This window comes from Uranotaenia lowii, chromosome 1, assembly GCF_029784155.1.
Source record: "Uranotaenia lowii strain MFRU-FL chromosome 1, ASM2978415v1, whole genome shotgun sequence".
Taxonomy (NCBI): Eukaryota; Metazoa; Arthropoda; class Insecta; order Diptera; family Culicidae; genus Uranotaenia; species Uranotaenia lowii.
In genome coordinates, this window is record NC_073691.1 from 199847662 (window position 1) to 199867064 (window position 19403).

The following is a 19403-nucleotide window of genomic DNA, read 5'->3' on the forward strand; positions in this document are numbered from 1 at the left end:
TTGCATTAAATCAGCATCAATCAATGCTAATGTGCTCTGGCCTAGTGCCACTCTAGTGCTGCAAAATAGCAAATAATGCAAAAAAATCATTGTGCAAAGCTAATAAAATGCTAGCTGCCACCGAGCGTGGCCTAGAGAATACCATTTAAGTCTTCTAAGCCAGAGGTCATGAGATCGAGTCTCGGTCACAGCATACATACATTAAATCCTTAATAGATGTACGCTTTAATCTTAAGTAGAATTCAGATCTTTTCAAAAAAATATGAAGTTTCACTGAGATTCCATATGTGTGTTCTCGTTTATTAAAAATAGTATTTCATTATTTTTTTTAAAACAAACACAAACATTAACAGGATCTCCATGAAGCTTGTTGTTTCCTCTAAGAGATTCATTTTTATTTCTTAACTCTAAGCGTACATCTTTTGAGGATATGCTGGCTATCATCTCACTAATGCTAAAACCACCAACCATGGCCGTAGGAACGGGGTAGGGGGGGGTTGGAGGTTAAACCCCCCCCCCCCCCTCCCCCATGAGGGTCCAAAAACGCAAGCGAGATATTATACTCTACACTCAAAATTTTAAAACCATAATTAAATTATAATAATAGCGCTAAGTTATTCAAGAGTAATAATCTAGACTAAAACCTAAAGCCAAAACCTCAAAAACCCACCCCAAGTTCAAAATTCAGCTACAGTTTCTCAAAACTTTCTCACTTGTTCATAGGTTGCCAGAATATTTTCATCACAAATCCGGGCTAATTTATATAAAAACCTTGCAAAATCCGGGTTGAGGATTAAAAAATTGTCGACCAGAATCCGAGCAATATCCGGGCAATTTTGGTTAAAACCTAGGAATTACTCGTCAAAAATCAAGAAAGAAAGATGAAAAAACCAAAAATTTGGACGCATAAATGGAAAAAAATTCAAACACAATTTCTTTAATTTATTTGATTTGAGAATGACATTTAATCCGGGCGAAATCCGGACTTTTTTAATGAAATCCGGGCAACCGGGTCGAACCGGACTTTTCACTAATTTTATATTAATCATCCAGGCCAACCCGATTAAAACCGGCCAATCTGGCAACCTTATCTTAGAAATTCAGGTCTGAATACTAAACTTTTAATGAAACCCATTTTGGAGGTTCTGGTTTCATAGCCCCATAGCCAAAATTGTATTTCTAATATTTTCGTATTCCGGATTCTATATCAATTTTAGGATTCTTGATTTTAAGTTCGAATGATCATAAGAAATTGGGAATTAAAAGCTGTTTTCAAATCGAAAATCATATGCATTTTCAGTGTTTTGATAATAGATTTCCAAATATGAAAAAAAAAGTTTTACATTCAAATTTGAAGTTTATAAACTTTACTCTAACACAAAATTTAAACATTTAAAGCTCTCAAGTGGCGATCCAAAATTGAAAACTTAGATTCAGATTCATCATTTGAAATTTACATTCTAATTCAGATTCACAAAATAGATTAAAAAAGAATAATTGAAATAATGAATGAAGATTAAATCAGTTCAACAGAATTTAAATAAAAGATTCATGAATGAGGACTCTTAAAATGGCTCACAAAATTCTGATCTGTAATTAAAATTCGGAAAACGTATTTTTTGTACATTTCATAAATCGTATAGAAATTCGAAAACAGATTCAAAGTTCTATTTTTGAAATCAGGTTCAGAATTCAGGTTTAAAATTTAGAAAAAGATTTAGCTTGTGAATGAGTTTTTCAATCATCATAAAATCACAAATATCATGTTTTTTTTTGTTTTGATCACCGCATTTCCTAATGATCCTTTTCCTTCCTTTTTTTTTACTAATGATCACCGAGAAACATCAATCAAAAAGGTCGTAAACATAAGGAAGAATTTCAGTTAATTTTATAAGTTTTATGCAAAATATCCCAAATAATATTTAAAAAAAAAATCATCCACACGATTTTCATAATGGAAGTGATTCTTTACGAAAAATATTTGCTGTTAAAGAAATGTGTATCTGATCTTCACGTAAGATATTTGCACAAAATCCTATATTTTTTCGGTGTATTTTTTATATTTTCTTGGTGTAATTTTTAACATTATTATTATTGCAGTTTTTTTTTAAAGTAAAATCATAATTTAAGTTCAAGTTTACATCAAGCAAATTTGGTCCCATTTTTTAATCTCTTACTGTCTGTTGGGAAAATTTTATTTATTTTCATCAAAGGTTAGAAACTTGGAACTTGCAAAAGAGTTTGGAAGATTGGGCTTGTTTGAGTTGATCATAATTTTTTGGTTTTTTAAATGGCAAGTTTCCCTTAAAAGAACTTATTTTATGCTCAAATCAAATAACTTTGATCTACCAGACTCTTAAACAAATTCAAACATTTTAACCACCGTTGAAAGCAAATTCCAAATTTTGTTTATAAGGGTTTCATTATAAAAAATTTAGCTCTCCTTTTATCACTTTTTTAAAGTTACAATTAAATTCGAAAACTATTAACGAGTACTTAAAAATAAATGATCATATAGATACAAACATAATTTGTTTGAATTTTTGTCTGTATTCGTGAATTGTTGGAAAAAAATTATAGGTAAAAATCAGTCACCAAACCCCCACCTCCCCCCCCCCCAGCTACAGTTCCTCAAAACTTTCTCACTTGTTCAGAGGTTGCCAGAATGTTTTCATCACAAATTCGGGCTAATTTATATAAAAACCTTGCAAAATCCGTTTGTTTGAATTTTTGTTTGAATTCGTGAATTGTTGGAAAAAAATTATAGGTAAAAATCAGCTACCAATCCCCCCCAAGCTTTAAAAAAGTATTTTTTTTGTATATTTTTCAGTGTTCGGCATCGCTAACTGAAAAATTAGCGCCGCTAATTGAATTGCTAATTTAGTCATTGTTAGCGATCGCTAATTAAAACCGCTAAATGTACTGAAAAAGTTATCGCTTAAATCTTAAAGCGCTAATCGCTAACTGCTAACTGTTATCCAACAAAAAACATAAACTAAAAAAAATTCTTTTTTTTACTGTACAGTACAAATGTTACACCGAAATTGGAAATACTGTTAACTAAAACTTCTAAAAACAACACAAAAATATAAACTGCTCATAGCATGGACACAGTTGAATCATTTTTTTTATTCCAAAGCTTTGAAATCATAGTGTAGTTTTTTTGTAAAATTTTCAACCAGTTTTCACCTCTTCCAAATTTGTATGACTCTCATGTTAGAAGCGTTTCCAAACGTAAATGTTCATACACAGTATACACATACTGCTTTACAATGTAAATTTTTTCTCTAGTGATTTTTTTTTCTTATTTTATATTAACTGATCTGTGAAATAAATAAAAGAACTAATTTTTGAAATGTTGATATTTCAATTACTTAAAAAAAAATAAACCAATTAAAGGATGTTAAAAAAGTTCGATATTGTTGAGCAACTTTCATTAGATATTTCTTCTTTGACTATTGCTAAAGAAGTACTAAACGAATTTTGAAGTTAAACTCAAGGTCATTAAAATATTAGGTTTTCTGACTTTTACAATATGTAGGCGAGGAGAACACGGTGCAGTGTGGTGATGCTCGTTATCTTTGCTTACAAACTAGCAGTGTTCTAAAATGTAGAGGCAAACTCAGGTCTCAGCTGTTCTATGAATTAAAGGTTAACAAACGCAACGAAGCAATCAACATGGCTGATTCTGAAAGTCGACATATCGAATCAACTGCTGTTTACCCATCTTGGTAAATCTGCGTGACTGTGGTGTGACTGTGGTTTGACTCTTGTTCGCACTCTTCCATTGAGACCATTCGAAGTGCCTGATTAGCCTGATAAATGACTAAAAGTATAAACACCTACTTATATCAGCAGTCCACGAGTTTAAAAGAAATATTTGGGATTAGCGGTCTTCAATTAGCGGAACCATAAAATAGTGGATTTTTTTAGTTCGCTAGCTTATCAAAAATTAGCGGCAGAATTAATCCGCTAACAAAAAGTTAGCGGTCTAATTAGCGATTAGCGGTTTAGCGCTATAGTGCCAAACACTGATATTTTTTAACCTACTATCCTAACTAATCGATCATACTTTAAGCTCAATCGCATGTCGTCAATTGCTTCGTTTTTGTCATCTGAGTATTGTGCAGATTCACAGCGTGCTGCTTTATTCCGCTTTCAGCATAAATATGAATCCACATATTCAGCAACAGAGTCACTGATTCTCCACAAGATCGAGAGAAATCCTAACACAGAGAACATGAAAAAGTCCCCTAAATACTTCAGTAAAATGAAGTATGATAGTCTACCAGCACACGTGAAATTCATAAAGAATAAAGTCAGTTTCAAGCGTCAACAACTGTAAAACAAACTAGATTGTTGAACCCAGCAGTAGATCAGATCCTCAAAGTCTCCTTAACAGAGAGTAATCACATTGGAGACTCGAAAGAAGTTCAGTTCCTCACTTCCAGCATATCTATCTGCCACAAATTTCCACCATACAATTTTGTTTTTATCCGCCAGCCACCGCAGCCTCCCAAAACCGCAACTCAATGTGCTTCACCTTACAGCAGTTTAAGCAAGGAACGTTCTGGAGAAGAATTTCCCAAGGGATTAAAAATTTTCAATGCAATTTATTCTCATCCTTTCACAATGCTCGAATCCGACGGTTGGATGTTGGTTAAAATCCAATCCAGATACTGGTTCAGGTTCATGCCGAGCCCGGGAACCCGTTCCCGGACGGTACAATTTAGCGGTCCCCACTTCCACAGCCCGAACTGGACGTACCGATCGCCGTCCATGTTGACGTACCTGCCAACGGGGGCGCCGGCCATCCGATCACAATGAAATTCTGGCCCCAACTGCAGCGCGCATAGCCGGTCCTTCCCGTTCAGATCCGGACTGAAACCGACCTCCTCGTAGCGCAGCTGGCAGGTATCGATGTCCATCATCCGCTGCGGATAGCGCATCAGCGAACCCTGGTAGATGTTCTTGGCCATCCAGTCCAGGCGCCAAGCCGTGATGTCCAGATACTCCGGATAGTCCTGACGATGTGGGGAAAACAGTGGCAAACAGATTGGACGGATGCTGTCTGTAAGGGGAGAATTTGTTCCAGACATACTAATTCCTTTTTGTAAATCAAGTACTTTACCTGTGTATTGGATGTCGGCAGACATTCGTACAATCGAGATATCGTTAGTGTACTGAGGGACGTTAAAAAGCGGATGGAATGTTACGGATTCAACTCCTACGTTGATGACCCGATCGGCACAAAGAGTTCTCCCGCGGCTGTCGGTGCTGCAGTCGATATCCGTTTCCTCGTTGAATTCTCCCAGCTGAACGTGTGTCCTGCAGACAAAAAGAAGCATTAAAGTCAATCCAAATTCCCTAGATAAACCAATATGCTTACGGGCTCATCTTGGTCTTTTTCATACACTCGGCAACGGAAAGAACGTAACGAGTGTTCAGCAGTGTACCCAGGCAGAATGGAATGACGCCATTTTTCTTCGGTGGAAAGCGAACCATGACCATCCAGGGATACTCCAGGACCGCGGTGGTCTGATCCAGTGGATTGCGGTTTCGAATTCTGGCCCGTCCACAATCGCTTGGCAAAAGCAGAGCGTTCGGATGTAGAGGAACCTCTTCGATTTGCTCCTTCCGGCAGCAGACGGCTCGAGGTATTCCGGCCAGCTGACACACGGATCGGTTGATGTAGTAAGCATCCTCCTGAGCTATGAGCGGAGCTCGGATCATGTTGAAGATGTCTCTGCACTGCTGTAGGGGAACACATTGTCCCTGCTGACCCTTGGCAGTTTTACATGGAACGTTCTCTGGAGACAAACACCTTAACATTAGTATTGATTATGTCGATCACCATTTGCTTAACTTACTTTCTTGATTGTACTGGCCCCGGAAATCCGTATTGGTGACCTGTTCGATCCAGTCCCAGTAAGCCGTTACGTTGGTGAATGCCGTGTAGGACTCGGCAAAGCATAGATTCGACGTTCCGCTGCGAGTTTTGGTGAAAGCCACGATACCTGCTACATACCATGCATCTCCCCGTTGCATCATCAGACCTCCACCACTGTCCCCGTTACAGGGTGCTGACCCATTGGTAGTCCCGGCGCAGAACACCTCCTTCTGTAGCACCACTCCGAATGTGCTAGGATCCGACTTGAGACACTCGGACTCGGCCACCACTGGCAGCGAGACCTTCTTCAGGATGTCTAGTGAAGGTTTATCGTTGTCGGCTATACCCCAACCTACAACAGTTCCGGTGTCAACTCGCAGATCCGGTTTGGCGTTCAAGCAAGCCGGCAGTACGTAGGCCGTATACTGCAGCGGCTCCGAGAGCTCCAGCAAAGCAATGTCGTGCAATAAACTGTCCCGAGCATAGCCATTAATGTGTATCTTGGAAACAGACCTAATTTGCCGGGTATCAGTTTCCGGGTTCAAAAGGTTAAACACGCCGGCCCAAACCGTGACGTCACTAGCACTTCGCAAAAGCTGATGCCTGTTCTCACTGAGCATACAATGAGCCGCAGTTAGAACGAACTTTTTGCTAATTAGCGTACCCCCGCACGAGTATCGCTCCGTATTGTCCCGCTGTCTCAGCCACAGAGCTACGTGCCAGGGCCAGAATCCGTGACGCGCATCCTCACCGCGAACAATCAAAAACTGTGTCCTCGCCCGGGGAACACCACATTGGTAGTTATCTTCGGCCCTCACCAAGGCCGACACTCCGACTAACGCCAACAGCAGCAGCGTTCGTAGGATCTTCATAACGCACTTGTTTACAAGTTCAATGCAAGGAAGTAAATCACGTAAAACACGTCCACCCGAGAAAGAGTCGTGGTTCCGACTGCTGAACAGACGTCAAGATCATCGCGATCGAAGGGAACCCATATCCACGGCACAGCTTCAAAGCAAACCGGTTCCAGCAAGCAGGTTCACTGAAGCGAAGCCGGGGAATATCCCAGCATAAGGCCAGTTTAGAAATCCAAATTTGAAACCTATTTAAGCCAAAGTTGTTCGGTGCCGAGTGTGGAAGAAGATCTGCATTCTGTTGTTTTGATTGAATTAAGATCTAGAAAAAAAATTATCGTTAATCGATTCAGGCGTGTAGCGAGGGTGTTTTAAAGGCAATATCCACCACAAATATAACAGCCGTGAATACGGTCAAGTTAAATTTTTACAAAACCGACAACGTAACTTTTATTTATGAATACAAAAAAGGATCTGTGTATGAAATGGAGCTGAAGTAGGCGTTGGCCGAATAGGAAGTATAATTTTTTAAAATCGTGTGTTAAAATCGTGGTTGGAAAAATATTTCTTTTTTCATGTTTTTCAATAATTGGTGGAATAGTTACATAGGGCAGTGTCCACTTATTTCGAAGCTGGATCAACCTGTTAGGCCCTTGAATACCGATGCTGTTCTTCCCGGAACGTCCCGGTGCGAGTGATCAAGCCTAGTAGGGCGTAGTGTTGTTTCCAAGGCCGGATGTGGCCCAGCGGCCCACAAATGTTCATTCCAGACTGCGGATGAGTCTACACAGTCCTCTTAGTCAAAATTGGAAAAATGAAGAAAGCCGAAGCTAAGTATCCTTTACTTTTTTAGTTCATTCTTAAAAAGGGAAATCGATATATTCAAAAAGTTTTAGGATGCACATTAATTGCTTTGAGTAAACATTATGCATTGAGATTTACTTTCCCGTACCGTTTGGAAATTCTAGTTCAAACTCTAGTTATGATTATTGACAAATTAAAAAAAAATAATTATTATTATTGATAAATGTCTTTAATTTTAAAATTGAAAATTCTTATTTGGCTTGAATTTGATATGTATTTTTGATATTTTTGAAATCATTTGTGTACAAATTTTCAACGTGAAGATTACTAAGATGCCTTAAATATCCGTGTGGTAACAAGGTAAAATGTGAAACATGAGTAAAAATATGCATTATTTTTTTGTTATTAATTATATATTAAAATAGCTTAACTCTATTATGGGGTTTAGTGAGAGAATTTGACAGGATATCAAACGATCGGACGACTGATATACAATGGATTGTGGGTTCAAGCCAGCCGGAGTATCTCGGCAAATTTGGAATCATGAATAGGTTACTTAGGTACCTTTTCAGGATTCTTTATTTGTTTCGAACAGTTTGAAAGGAGTAAGATGAGAAAAACCTGTCCCAAGCCAGTGGTAACGGACCCCTTGGTTGTGCTGCAATTTTTGTTGATGAGTTAAACATGGACATTTTTTTAATGTGCGATCAAGACTTCCCGTACCGACACGAGTCGAAAGACCTATCAGCCACTGGTGGGTGCTCACTGCTCATACATACGTACATACATACAAAAAAAGGATCTGTGTATAGTTTTAGACTCGTAGAAAACATAGAGGTCTGGTGTAGCATTTAGGTCCGGTTTATTTTTTTCATGTTTTACGTGGATATTTAACTAGTTCTGAAATTCAACTGAAAAAATTAAGTTCCGATCTCAAAATTTGGAGATTTTTTAGAGTTTCACCAGTGTGTGTTTTTTTGACCTACCCTCTATGAAAAGTATATTTATAAAACGAGCCGATCAGCTTTCCAGATTTCCAGGTCACCCGTCTTTGACTTTGAAACTAGGTATCCAATGGACTACCTATATTGTCCTAACTTTTCAAACTTGTTTTTCTTACAAACTAGAGCTGGCTAGAAGTGTTTAAGAAATGAAAGGGCAGCCTCTGAAACGGTATGGCCTGAGCTCCGCTCAAATGCATGTATAATTTTATTCCAAACATTTTACAAACATATGAGCCATTTCCAAAAAGTGATCGTGAAATATTAACTTATGATCTTACAATCGTTACCATTTCTAGTTGTCATTCAATTTATGTTTGAATTTCGAAACATTTGAAATTTTTCGGTGAGTTTTAATAATAAACGTCGATAATTTCGAGGAACAATCAAAAGCCGTGATAAAACCAAAATTCCCATTAATATAAGTTTATCCACTTGGTTGTATGACTATCTTTCATAGTGCGTTACCATAGTTGCCGTAGTTACCACAGGAATTGTTTTATTTTCATAATAAACAAGAATGAGCGCCAAGGATAGACATGAAGTAAACATTAAAAGTTAGGCTGGCAGATTTTATGAGGTTTCATATTGAAATCAATTTTTTTTAACAAAGTAAATATAATTATCTGATTTAGCGATTCTATGTGCGTGCTAGTCTTAATGAATCAAGTGCGAAAAACAAAGGAATTTTATATTATGCTTTCCAGAACTTTTCAGCACGTTTTCGGGCCTGGTAATTTTTTTTTCAAAAACGAGTGAAAAACAGTGCATTTAATTTCAAATTTTAAAATATAAAAACCGGGTTTTATCCGGACAAATTAGAGAAAAAATGTATCCATAATTCGAAAAAAGTCAGAAAAAGATAGGAGAAACTTGAACCTTTCTTTTTTCGTCGAAGCACTTCAAATTGTGTTCAATTCTTCAAAAATATTCTTATTAATTTTGATGAAAATAATAGTGAAATATTCGTTGTTGTAGCCACTTGAAAGCAAGTGATAAATATAATAATTAAAAAATATAAAATTTTCAAAATAATTTTATATCAGAAAATGATTATGCGATTTTTTTTTTTCAAAATCAGCCATTTTAATAACAAAACGGCAAAAGTGCTCTCAGTTTAGAATTAAAAAAATAAAACAGTTTCACGCGGACATCCGAGGAGAAAAGGGTAGGGATTTGCCAAATGTTCACGCTTGTCCACGGAAGGAAAATTCTGTAAAATAAACTGAGAAAACCGCTTAAACCATGCTTAAAAAAACACTCATTAAGGGAAGAACTGTATAACGCGCAACATTTGTCATTTTTCTCATTTTTGTATGTCATTTTTGTCATTTTTGTCATTTTGTCATTTTGTCATTTTTGTCATTTTTGTCATTTTTGTCATTTTTGTCATTTTTGTCATTTTTGTCATTTTTGTCATTTTTGTCATTTTTGTCATTTTTGTCATTTTTGTCATTTTTGTCATTTTTGTCATTTTTGTCATTTTTGTCATTTTTGTCATTTTTGTCATTTTTGTCATTTTTGTCATTTTTGTCATTTTTGTCATTTTTGTCATTTTTGTCATTTTTGTCATTTTTGTCATTTTTGTCATTTTTGTCATTTTTGTCATTTTTGTCATTTTTGTCAGTTTTGTCATTTTTGTCATTTTTGTCATTTTTGTCATTTTTGTCATTTTTGTCATTTTTGTCATTTTTGTCATTTTTGTCATTTTTGTCATTTTTGTCATTTTTGTCATTTTTGTCATTTTTGTCATTTTTGTCATTTTTGTCATTTTTGTCATTTTTGTCATTTTTGTCATTTTTGTCATTTTTGTCATTTCTGTCATTTTTGTCATTTTTGTCTTTTTTGTCATTTTTGTCAAAATTGTGAAAATTGTGAAAATTGTGAAAATTGTGAAAATTGCCAAAATTGTCAAAATTGTCAAAATTGTCAAAATTGTCAAAATTGTCAAAATTGTCAAAATTGTCAAAATTGTCAAAATTGTCAAAATTGTCAAAATTGTCAAAATTGTCAAAATTGTCAAAATTGTCAAAATTGTCAAAATTGTCAAAATTGTCAAAATTGTCAAAATTGTCAAAATTGTCAAAATTGTCAAAATTGTCAAAATTGTCAAAATTGTCAAAATTGTCAAAATTGTCAAAATTGTCAAAATTGTCAAAATTGTCAAAATTGTCAAAATTGTCAAAATTGTCAAAATTGTCAAAGTTGTCAAAATTGTCAAAATTGTCAAAATTGTCAACATTGTCAAAATTATCAAAATTGTCAAAATTGTCAAAATTGTCAAAATTGTCAAAATTGTCAAAATTTTCAAAGTTGTCAAAATTGTAAAAATTGTAGAAATTGTCAAAATTGTCAAAATTGTCAAAATTGTCAAAATTGTCAAAATTGTCAAAATTGTCAAAATTGTCAAAATTGTCAAAATTGTCAAAATTGTCAAAATTGTCAAAATTGTCAAAATTGTCAAAATTGTCAAAATTGTCAAAATTGTCAAAATTGTCAAAATTGTCAAAATTGTCAAAATTGTCAAAATTGTCAAAATTGTCAAAATTGTCAAAATTGTCAAAATTGTCAAAATTGTCAAAATTGTCAAAATTGTCAAAATTGTCAAAATTGTCAAAATTGTCAAAATTGTCAAAATTGTCAAAATTGTCAAAATTGTCAAAATTGTCAAAATTGTCAAAATTGTCAAAATTGTCAAAATTGTCAAAATTGTCAAAATTGTCAAAATTGTCAAAATTGTCAAAATTGTCAAAATTGTCAAAATTGTCAAAATTGTCAAAATTGTCAAAATTGTCAAAATTGTCAAAATTGTCAAAATTGTCAAAATTGTCAAAATTGTCAAAATTGTCAAAATTGTCAAAATTGCCAAAATTGTCAAAATTGTCAAAATTGTCAAAATTGTCAAAATTGTCAAAATTGTCAAAATTGTCAAAATTGTCAAAATTGTCAAAATTGTCAAAATTGTCAAAATTGTCAAAATTGTCAAAATTGTCAAAATTGTCAAAATTGTCAAAATTGTCAAAATTGTCAAAATTGTCAAAATTGTCAAAATTGTCAAAATGGTCAAAATTGTCAAAATTGTCAAAATTGTCAAAATTGTCAAAATTGTCAAAATTGTCAAAATTGTCAAAATTGTCAAAATTGTCAAAATTGTCAAAATTGTCAAAATTGTCAAAATTGTCGAAATTGTCAAAATTGTCAAAATTGTCAAAATTTTCGAAATTGTCAAAATAGTTATTTTTTCTCAATCGAACTGCAATTCCTTAGATCTTTCGCATTCATCACTTCAGAGAGAGAGACATAAGCAATAAAATTTCTGCAATTTCGCATACCTCTTCCCAAATCAGCTGTTCAGTGCATCAAAACAAACCCACCCCAAAAAAAAATCCACCCAGAAGCAGCATCCGAGAACCGAGAGCCGAATCCCGAACCGGCATCAGCTGTTCGTTCCGAGGAGATTTTCGGTCCTTTCGGCAATCATCGGTCCTGATTCGGTGGGTCCTGCGCTAGGGTGGTTCCTTCGTAATATCTACTATAAACAACCCATCCTGTCAACTTTCCCACCAGTCTCGGTGTGACGTTTGAGAGCATTGGTTGCCCTCTTTTCGGGGAAAAGTACGTTTCCGGGTGTGCGATTTTCTCGGTTGACTTCCGGTGTTTCCGGGGAAAATGTAACACAATTTTTGGCTCACGTGCGTCTCAACCGTTGTTAGCTCGCGAGTCTATTTCTGAGTGCTGCTGGTAATGTTTGTTTGTTTGTGTTTGTGTGTGTGCGGTATGTTATGGTGCGAATTTCCGCTCCTTTATCGCTCTGCCATTGTTGATGTTGTTCGAGCGGAAGAAGTCATAAAACCGTTGTTGGAAGTAATTGCGGCGCCCAGCTTTTTTTTTGTTGGTCCTCGAGGCGGCAAACGGCTGGATAATTCGACTTCGACTAACAGTATTGTTTGTATCAAAGTTTGGAAGGCGCGAAGTTTCTTTCAATTAACTAATAACCAAGGGGCAAACCAGTTTTTCTCCTTCCAACGAAATTTATCAACTCGGAGAAAAAGTGTGCAGTGTTGAATCTTCTGGCATGCCGAGGGTTTCGTTGTTGGAGTGATTTCTTGGCCTCGGATCAAAGGATTACCCGCGACGAGGATTCTCAACAACAAAAACAACAACGGAGATGGAAAAAAATGATTCCCCCGGGCCAGGTTAGTCTGCTAACAACCCGAGTGTTTCCTTTCCTGGATGGTAGCTGAAATATGTGACATCCGAAACTACCTACTAGAGCTAGTGCAAGGGAAATGAATTCCGAAGTTGGTATCGGACCGGAAAAGGAAACAGGCGCGAGGCAGGACCGAGGATCTGCTAGTGGAACCGTTGTTCTAGTTGATGGATGAGGTGCTTACTTGGTGTCCTGTTAGTACTTTTTCGGAGCCCCCCCGGCAAGGATGAGAAGACTGGAATGAATGCTTAGACCCAGGCAGCGCAGCGTGGAAGGATTACGGTTGTGAAAGTGTAGTAAATTCCACCATCTGAGGTTGGATAGCAAAAAAACATCCAGTGATCTAGTGAGTGACAGCGGGGGGATTTTGTTTTTGTGTTATACGGCGAAACTAAGAGCATGTTCGGTGTTTGGAATGGGAAAAAAACATATCCTTGAAGTACATTTTGTCCTACAAGGAAGTGATCGCATTCAAAAAAAACTCTACGTGATGATGAAAACATGCACGTTTTTCTATTAATCTGGAAAATTTAACAATTGTTTGGTTGAAAAATCGAAGACAACGGTGTAAATTGATTTCGATGTTGAAAATTCTATATGACCGAAACTTTAGGTCAATGGGCTTTTTACAAATTGCACCGGGGGTCTGTTAGCATCTTGGAAAATTCATCCTTTGTGAACAAGAACTTTAAATAAAAATCATATAATTCAAATGTCTCGAATCGAAAAAATAATTGGATCTTACCAAATAGGTTATCATAGGCTGTACAGTGAAACACATTCTTCGCTGGTGCGGAACCATGCATCTAAAGCTGCCTGGAGCCAGGTTGAGGCTGATTTGATATCGGATTCTACTACAACCGAAGTTTCTACAGCTGATTTGTTTCTTCCCACATCCTGTAGTTTTATTTCGCTACAGCACACTTGAAATTTTTGAACACCTTTACGGTTACTTTCAACTGAATTTGATACTGATTCTTCCTTATTATTTAAAACTATTTTCTCCATCAGTTAGAACGACTTTCCCACGGAGTGAAAACTTTTGACGTCCGTGCGAGTCAACGCCTACTCAACATTTCAAAGCTTTCTATCAAACCGTGATGGGTAGTAGTTTTACAATAGAGGTCTTTGAAGTTTCCAATCAGGCGACTGTCAATAGAATCACCAATGGGTCCAAATATCATCACGCGCAATGCAAAATTTTCCATCGAATTCCGATCGTATTCATTCACTCGAAAACATTTGAGAACCCAACCGTTTGTCAGCTTCCGCTACTGCTTTGTACGATTTAAATATTTATGGCCTGCTGCAGCGAAGAGATCACCAAACAGGTGTAGATGACTTTTCCAACCTGGCGCAGCGAGAAAATGGCTTTCCCTCCAATTCGAGGCAAACATGACAATCGTGTTCGTCCTTGTTGTTTTTTTTTCTGACACTCCCTTTTGGCTTCCGGGTGATTGCTGCAGATAGTGCGCCGCCTACCTTTCCGGGATGTTTTCCCTTCCCACCTTTTTCTTATGTCTTTGGTGTTACTTTTATACCATTTCGTGGGCACAGTTTATGTTCGTATGTCGTTCGAATATACTTGAGGACAGAATTCGCTAACCGGAAGAGAGGCAGGAAGGACAAACTTCCATCCAAAATTGCATCCGTAATCAGAAGATGAAAGTCCGTCCCAGAGGTGGAGCGAATACAGTTGCATAATTTATGCATCCCTCGGTGGCTTTTACTCACGATAGTAATTAAATTTATATGACTGCTCTTATCACTTCCTTTTTTTTTTGTTTCTGTTGTCATTCCCACAACAAACGACACTGAACAACATCAGAGCTTAATAAAACGTTTTCAATCAGTAAACCGAACGACGGACAGCCGACAGGAATAATTCTCGTTTCAATTAAGCAATGAAAATTTAATTGCTTTCTTAAAACGCTTAAATGAGAAAAGCTGCTTACAATCAGACAAAAGCACTCGAATTTGAAAACTCAGAGCTTCGAGTTCGGTGTTCAAAATTGAACTTTCAGAATCCAGAATTGTGATTTCAGAATAAAAAATCACCTTTAAAAGTTATTCTGAAAGAAAAAAAAGCACATTTCCCGGCATTCCGGTTGTTAACAATTTGCTTGAGCATTAATTTCCAAGAATTATTTGCTAATTGAATGGATCGGAATGCCAACGGGTGTCCCATTGGATAGCTCGAATGGAAAATTCTTTATAAATTAAGCCTTCCTCTAGGAACGGAAGCAACGTCAGAAGTCTGACCGATATCTTTTGTTTGGTATTGAAAATATTCTATCCAGAGAGCCTATCTGCAATAAGGAAGCTGTAAAACCAATTAAGATTTGTTGAATATTGGTTTACGGTATCGGTACTGATCTTTGAACAACGGCGTCGAAACTGTCAAAATTGTCAAAATTGTAAAAATTGTCAAAGTTGTAAAATTTGTATAAAATTCAAAAAATTGTAAAAATTGCCAAAATTGAAAAACTTTTAAAAATTGTAAAAATTCTAAAAATTCTAAAAATTGTAAAATTTGTAAAAATTGTAAAAAATGATGAAAACTGATAAAAATTGATAAAAATTGTCAAAATTGTAAAAATCGTAAAAATTGTAAAAATTTTCAAAATTGTAAAAATTGTAAAAATTGTAAAAATTGTAAAATTGTAAAAATTGCAAAAATTGTAAAAATTGTCAAAATTGTCAAAATTGTAAATTGTAAAATTGTAAAAATTTAAAAAATTGGGAAAAAATGAAAACATTCAAAAAATTGTAAAATTGTCAAAACTGTAAAAATAGAAATAATTGTAAAAATTGTAAAAATTGTCAAAATTGTCAAAATTGACAAAATTGTCAAAATTGTCAAAATTGTCAAAATTGTCAAGATTGTCAAAATTGTCAAAAATGTCAAAATTGTAAAAATTATAAAAAATTTTAAAATTGGCAAAAAAGTAACCTTTGTAAAAATTGTAAAAACTGTCAAATTGTGGAAAATTGTAAAAATTGTCAAAATTGTAAAAATTGGAAAAATTGAAAAAAATTGTAAAAATTGTCAAAATTGTAAAAATTGTAAAAATTGTAAAAATTGTAAACATTGTAAAAATTGTGAAAATTGTAAAAATTGTAAAAATTGTAAAAATTGTAAAAATTGTAAAAATTGTAAAAATTGTAAAAATTGTAAAAATTGTAAAAATTGTAAAAATTGTAAAAATTGTAAAAATTGTAAACATTGTCAAAATTGTAAAAATTGTAAAAATTGAAAAAAATGTAAAAATTGAAAAAATTGTAAAAAATGTAAAAATTGTAAAAATTGTAAAAATTGTAAAAATTGTAAAAATTGTAAAAATTGTAAAAATTGTAAAAATTGTAAAAATTGTAAAAATTGTAAAAATTGTAAAAATTGTAAAAATTGTAAAAATTGTAAAAATTGTAAAAATTGTAAAAATTGTAAAAATTGTAAAAATTGTAAAAAATGGTAAAAATTGTAAAAATTGTAAAAATTTTAAAAATTGTAAAAATTGTAAAAATTGTATAAATTGTAAAAATTGTAAACATTGTAAAAATTGTAAAAATTGTAAAAATTGTAAAAATTGTAAAAATTGTAAACATTGTAAAAATTGTAAAAATTGTAAAAATTGTAAAAATTGTAAAAATTATAAAAATTGTAAAAATTGTAAAAATTGTAAAAATAGTAAAAATTGTAAAAATTGTAAAAATTGTAAAAATTGTCAAAATTGTAAAAATTGTGAAAATTATAAAAAATTTTAAAAATTGTCAAAATTGTAAAAATTGTAAAAACTGTAAAAATTGTAAAAATTGTAAAAATTGTAAAAATTGTAAAAATTGTAAAAATTGTAAAAATTGTAAAAATTGTAAAAATTGTAAAAATTGTAAAAATTGTAAAAATTGTAAAAATTGTCAAAATTGTCAAAATTGTAAAAATTGTAAAAATTGTAAAAATTGTAAAAATTTTAAAAATTGTAAAAATTGTAAAAATTGTAAAAATTGTAAAAATTGTAAAAATTGTAAAAATTGTAAAAATTGTAAAAATTGTAAAAATTGTAAAAATTGTGAAAGTTGTTAAAATTGAAAAATTGTAAAAAATGTAAAAATTGTAACAATTTTGACAATTTTGACAATTTTGACAATTTTGACAATTTTGACAATTTTGACAATTTTGACAATTTTGACAATTTTGACAATTTTGACAATTTTGACAATTTTGACAATTTTGACAATTTTGACTTTTTTGACAATTTTGACAATTTTGACAATTTTGACAATTTTGACAATTTTGACAATTTTGACAATTTTGACAATTTTGACAATTTTGACAATTTTGACAATTTTGACAATTTTGACAATTTTGACAATTTTGACAATTTTGACAATTTTGACAATTTTGACAATTTTGACAATTTTGACAATTTTGACAATTTTGACAATTTTGACAATTTTGACAATTTTGACAATTTTGACAATTTTGACAATTTTGACAATTTTGACAATTTTGACAATTTTGACAATTTTGACAATTTTGACAATTTTGACAATTTTGACAATTTTGACAATTTTGACAATTTTGACAATTTTGACAATTTTGACAATTTTGACAATTTTGACAATTTTGACAATTTTGACAATTTTGACAATTTTGACAATTTTGACAATTTTGACAATTTTGACAATTTTGACAATTTTGACAATTTTGACAATTTTGACAATTTTGACAATTTTGACAATTTTGACAATTTTGACAATTTTGACAATTTTGACAATTTTGACAATTTTGACAATTTTGACAATTTTGACAATTTTGACAATTTTGACAATTTTGACAATTTTGACAATTTTGACAATTTTGACAATTTTGACAATTTTGACAATTTTGACAATTTTGACAATTTTGACAATTTTGACAATTTTGACAATTTTGACAATTTTGACAATTTTGACAATTTTGACAATTTTGACAATTTTGACAATTTTGACAATTTTGACAATTTTGACAATTTTGACAATTTTGACAATTTTGACAATTTTGACAATTTTGACAATTTTGACAATTTTGACAATTTTGACAATTTGGACAATTTTGACAATTTTGACAATTTTGACAATTTTGACAATTTTGACAATTTTGACAATTCTGACAATTTTGACAATTTTGACAATTTTGACAATTTTGACAATTTTGACAATTTTGACAATTTTGACAATTTTGACAATTTTGACAATTTTGACAATTTTGACAATTTTGACAATTTTGACAATTTTGACAATTTTGACAATTTTGACAATTTTGACAATTTTGACAATTTTGACAATTTTGACAATTTTGACAATTTTGACAATTTTGACAATTTTGACAATTTTGACAATTTTGACAATTTTGACAATTTTGACAATTTTGACAATTTTGACAATTTTGACAATTTTGACAATTTTGACAATTTTGACAATTTTGACAATTTTGACAATTTTGACAATTTTGACAATTTTGACAATTTTGACAATTTTGACAATTTTGACAATTTTGACAATTTTGACAATTTTGACAATTTTGACAATTTTGACAATTTTGACAATTTTGACAATTTTGACAATTTTGACAATTTTGACAATTTTGACAATTTTGACAATTTTGACAATTTTGACAATTTTGACAATTTTGACAATTTTGACAATTTTGACAATTTTGACAATTTTGACAATTTTGACAATTTTGACAATTTTGACAATTTTGACAATTTTGACAATTTTGACAATTTTGACAATTTTGGCAATTTTGACAATTTTGACAATTTTGACAATTTTGACAATTTTGACAATTTTGACAATTTTGACAATTTTGACAATTTTGACAATTTTGACAATTTTGACAATTTTGACAATTTTGACAATTTTGACAATTTTGACAATTTTGACAATTTTGACAATTTTGACAATTTTGACAATTTTGACAATTTTGACAATTTTGACAATTTTGACAATTTTGACAATTTTGACAATTTTGACAATTTTGACAATTTTGACAATTTTGACAATTTTGACAATTTTGACAATTTTGACAATTTTGACAATTTTGACAATTTTGACAATTTTGACAATTTTGACAATTTTGACAATTTCGACAATTTTGACAATTTTGACAATTTTGACAATTTTGACAATTTTGACAATTTTGACAATTTTGACAATTTTGACAATTTTGACAATTTTGACAATTTTGACAATTTTGACAATTTTGACAATTTTGACAATTTTGACAATTTTGACAATTTTGACAATTTTGACAATTTTTACAATTTTTTACAATTTTTTACAATTTTGACAATTTTGACAATTTTGACAATTTTGACAATTTTGACAATTTTGACAATTTTGACAATTTTGACAATTTTGACAATTTTGACAATTTTGACAATTTTGACAATTTTGACAATTTTGACAATTTTGACAATGTTAACCATTTTGACAATTTTGACAATTTTGACAATTTTGACAATTTTGACAATTTTGACAATTTTGACAATTTTGACAATTTTGACAATTTTGACAATTTTGACAATTTTGCCAATTTTGCCAATTTTGACAATTTTGACAATTTTGACAATTTTGACAATTTTAACAATTTTGACAATTTT

General features: G+C 32.6%; 2 protein-coding genes across 6 annotated transcripts in view; one reads left to right on the top strand and one right to left on the bottom strand.

The window, feature by feature from the left end:
- Window positions 1-4593: 4593 nt before the first annotated feature.
- LOC129739630 (serine protease easter-like) lies at window positions 4594-6913 on the bottom strand. The gene is made up of 4 exons (XM_055731114.1): window positions 5871-6913; window positions 5390-5810; window positions 5132-5328; window positions 4594-5071 (listed from the first exon to the last, which is right to left on the bottom strand). Exons 1-4 carry the CDS (start codon window positions 6760-6762, stop codon window positions 4620-4622), a joined length of 1962 nt encoding a protein of 653 aa, XP_055587089.1. The 5' UTR covers window positions 6763-6913; the 3' UTR covers window positions 4594-4619.
- A 5310-nt stretch (window positions 6914-12223) lies between these two features.
- LOC129743504 (CLIP domain-containing serine protease B4-like) overlaps window positions 12224-19403 on the top strand; it is a 170969-nt gene continuing 163789 nt past the window's right edge. For 3 of the 5 annotated variants that reach the window (XM_055735536.1, XM_055735547.1, XM_055735554.1), the window contains exon 1: window positions 12854-13105. The gene's annotated coding sequence lies outside the window, so the exon portion shown is untranslated. Of the gene's footprint in view, window positions 12242-12853; window positions 13106-19403 lie in introns of those variants that run through there. The other 2 variants (XM_055735541.1, XM_055735559.1) reach the window with 1 other exon arrangement.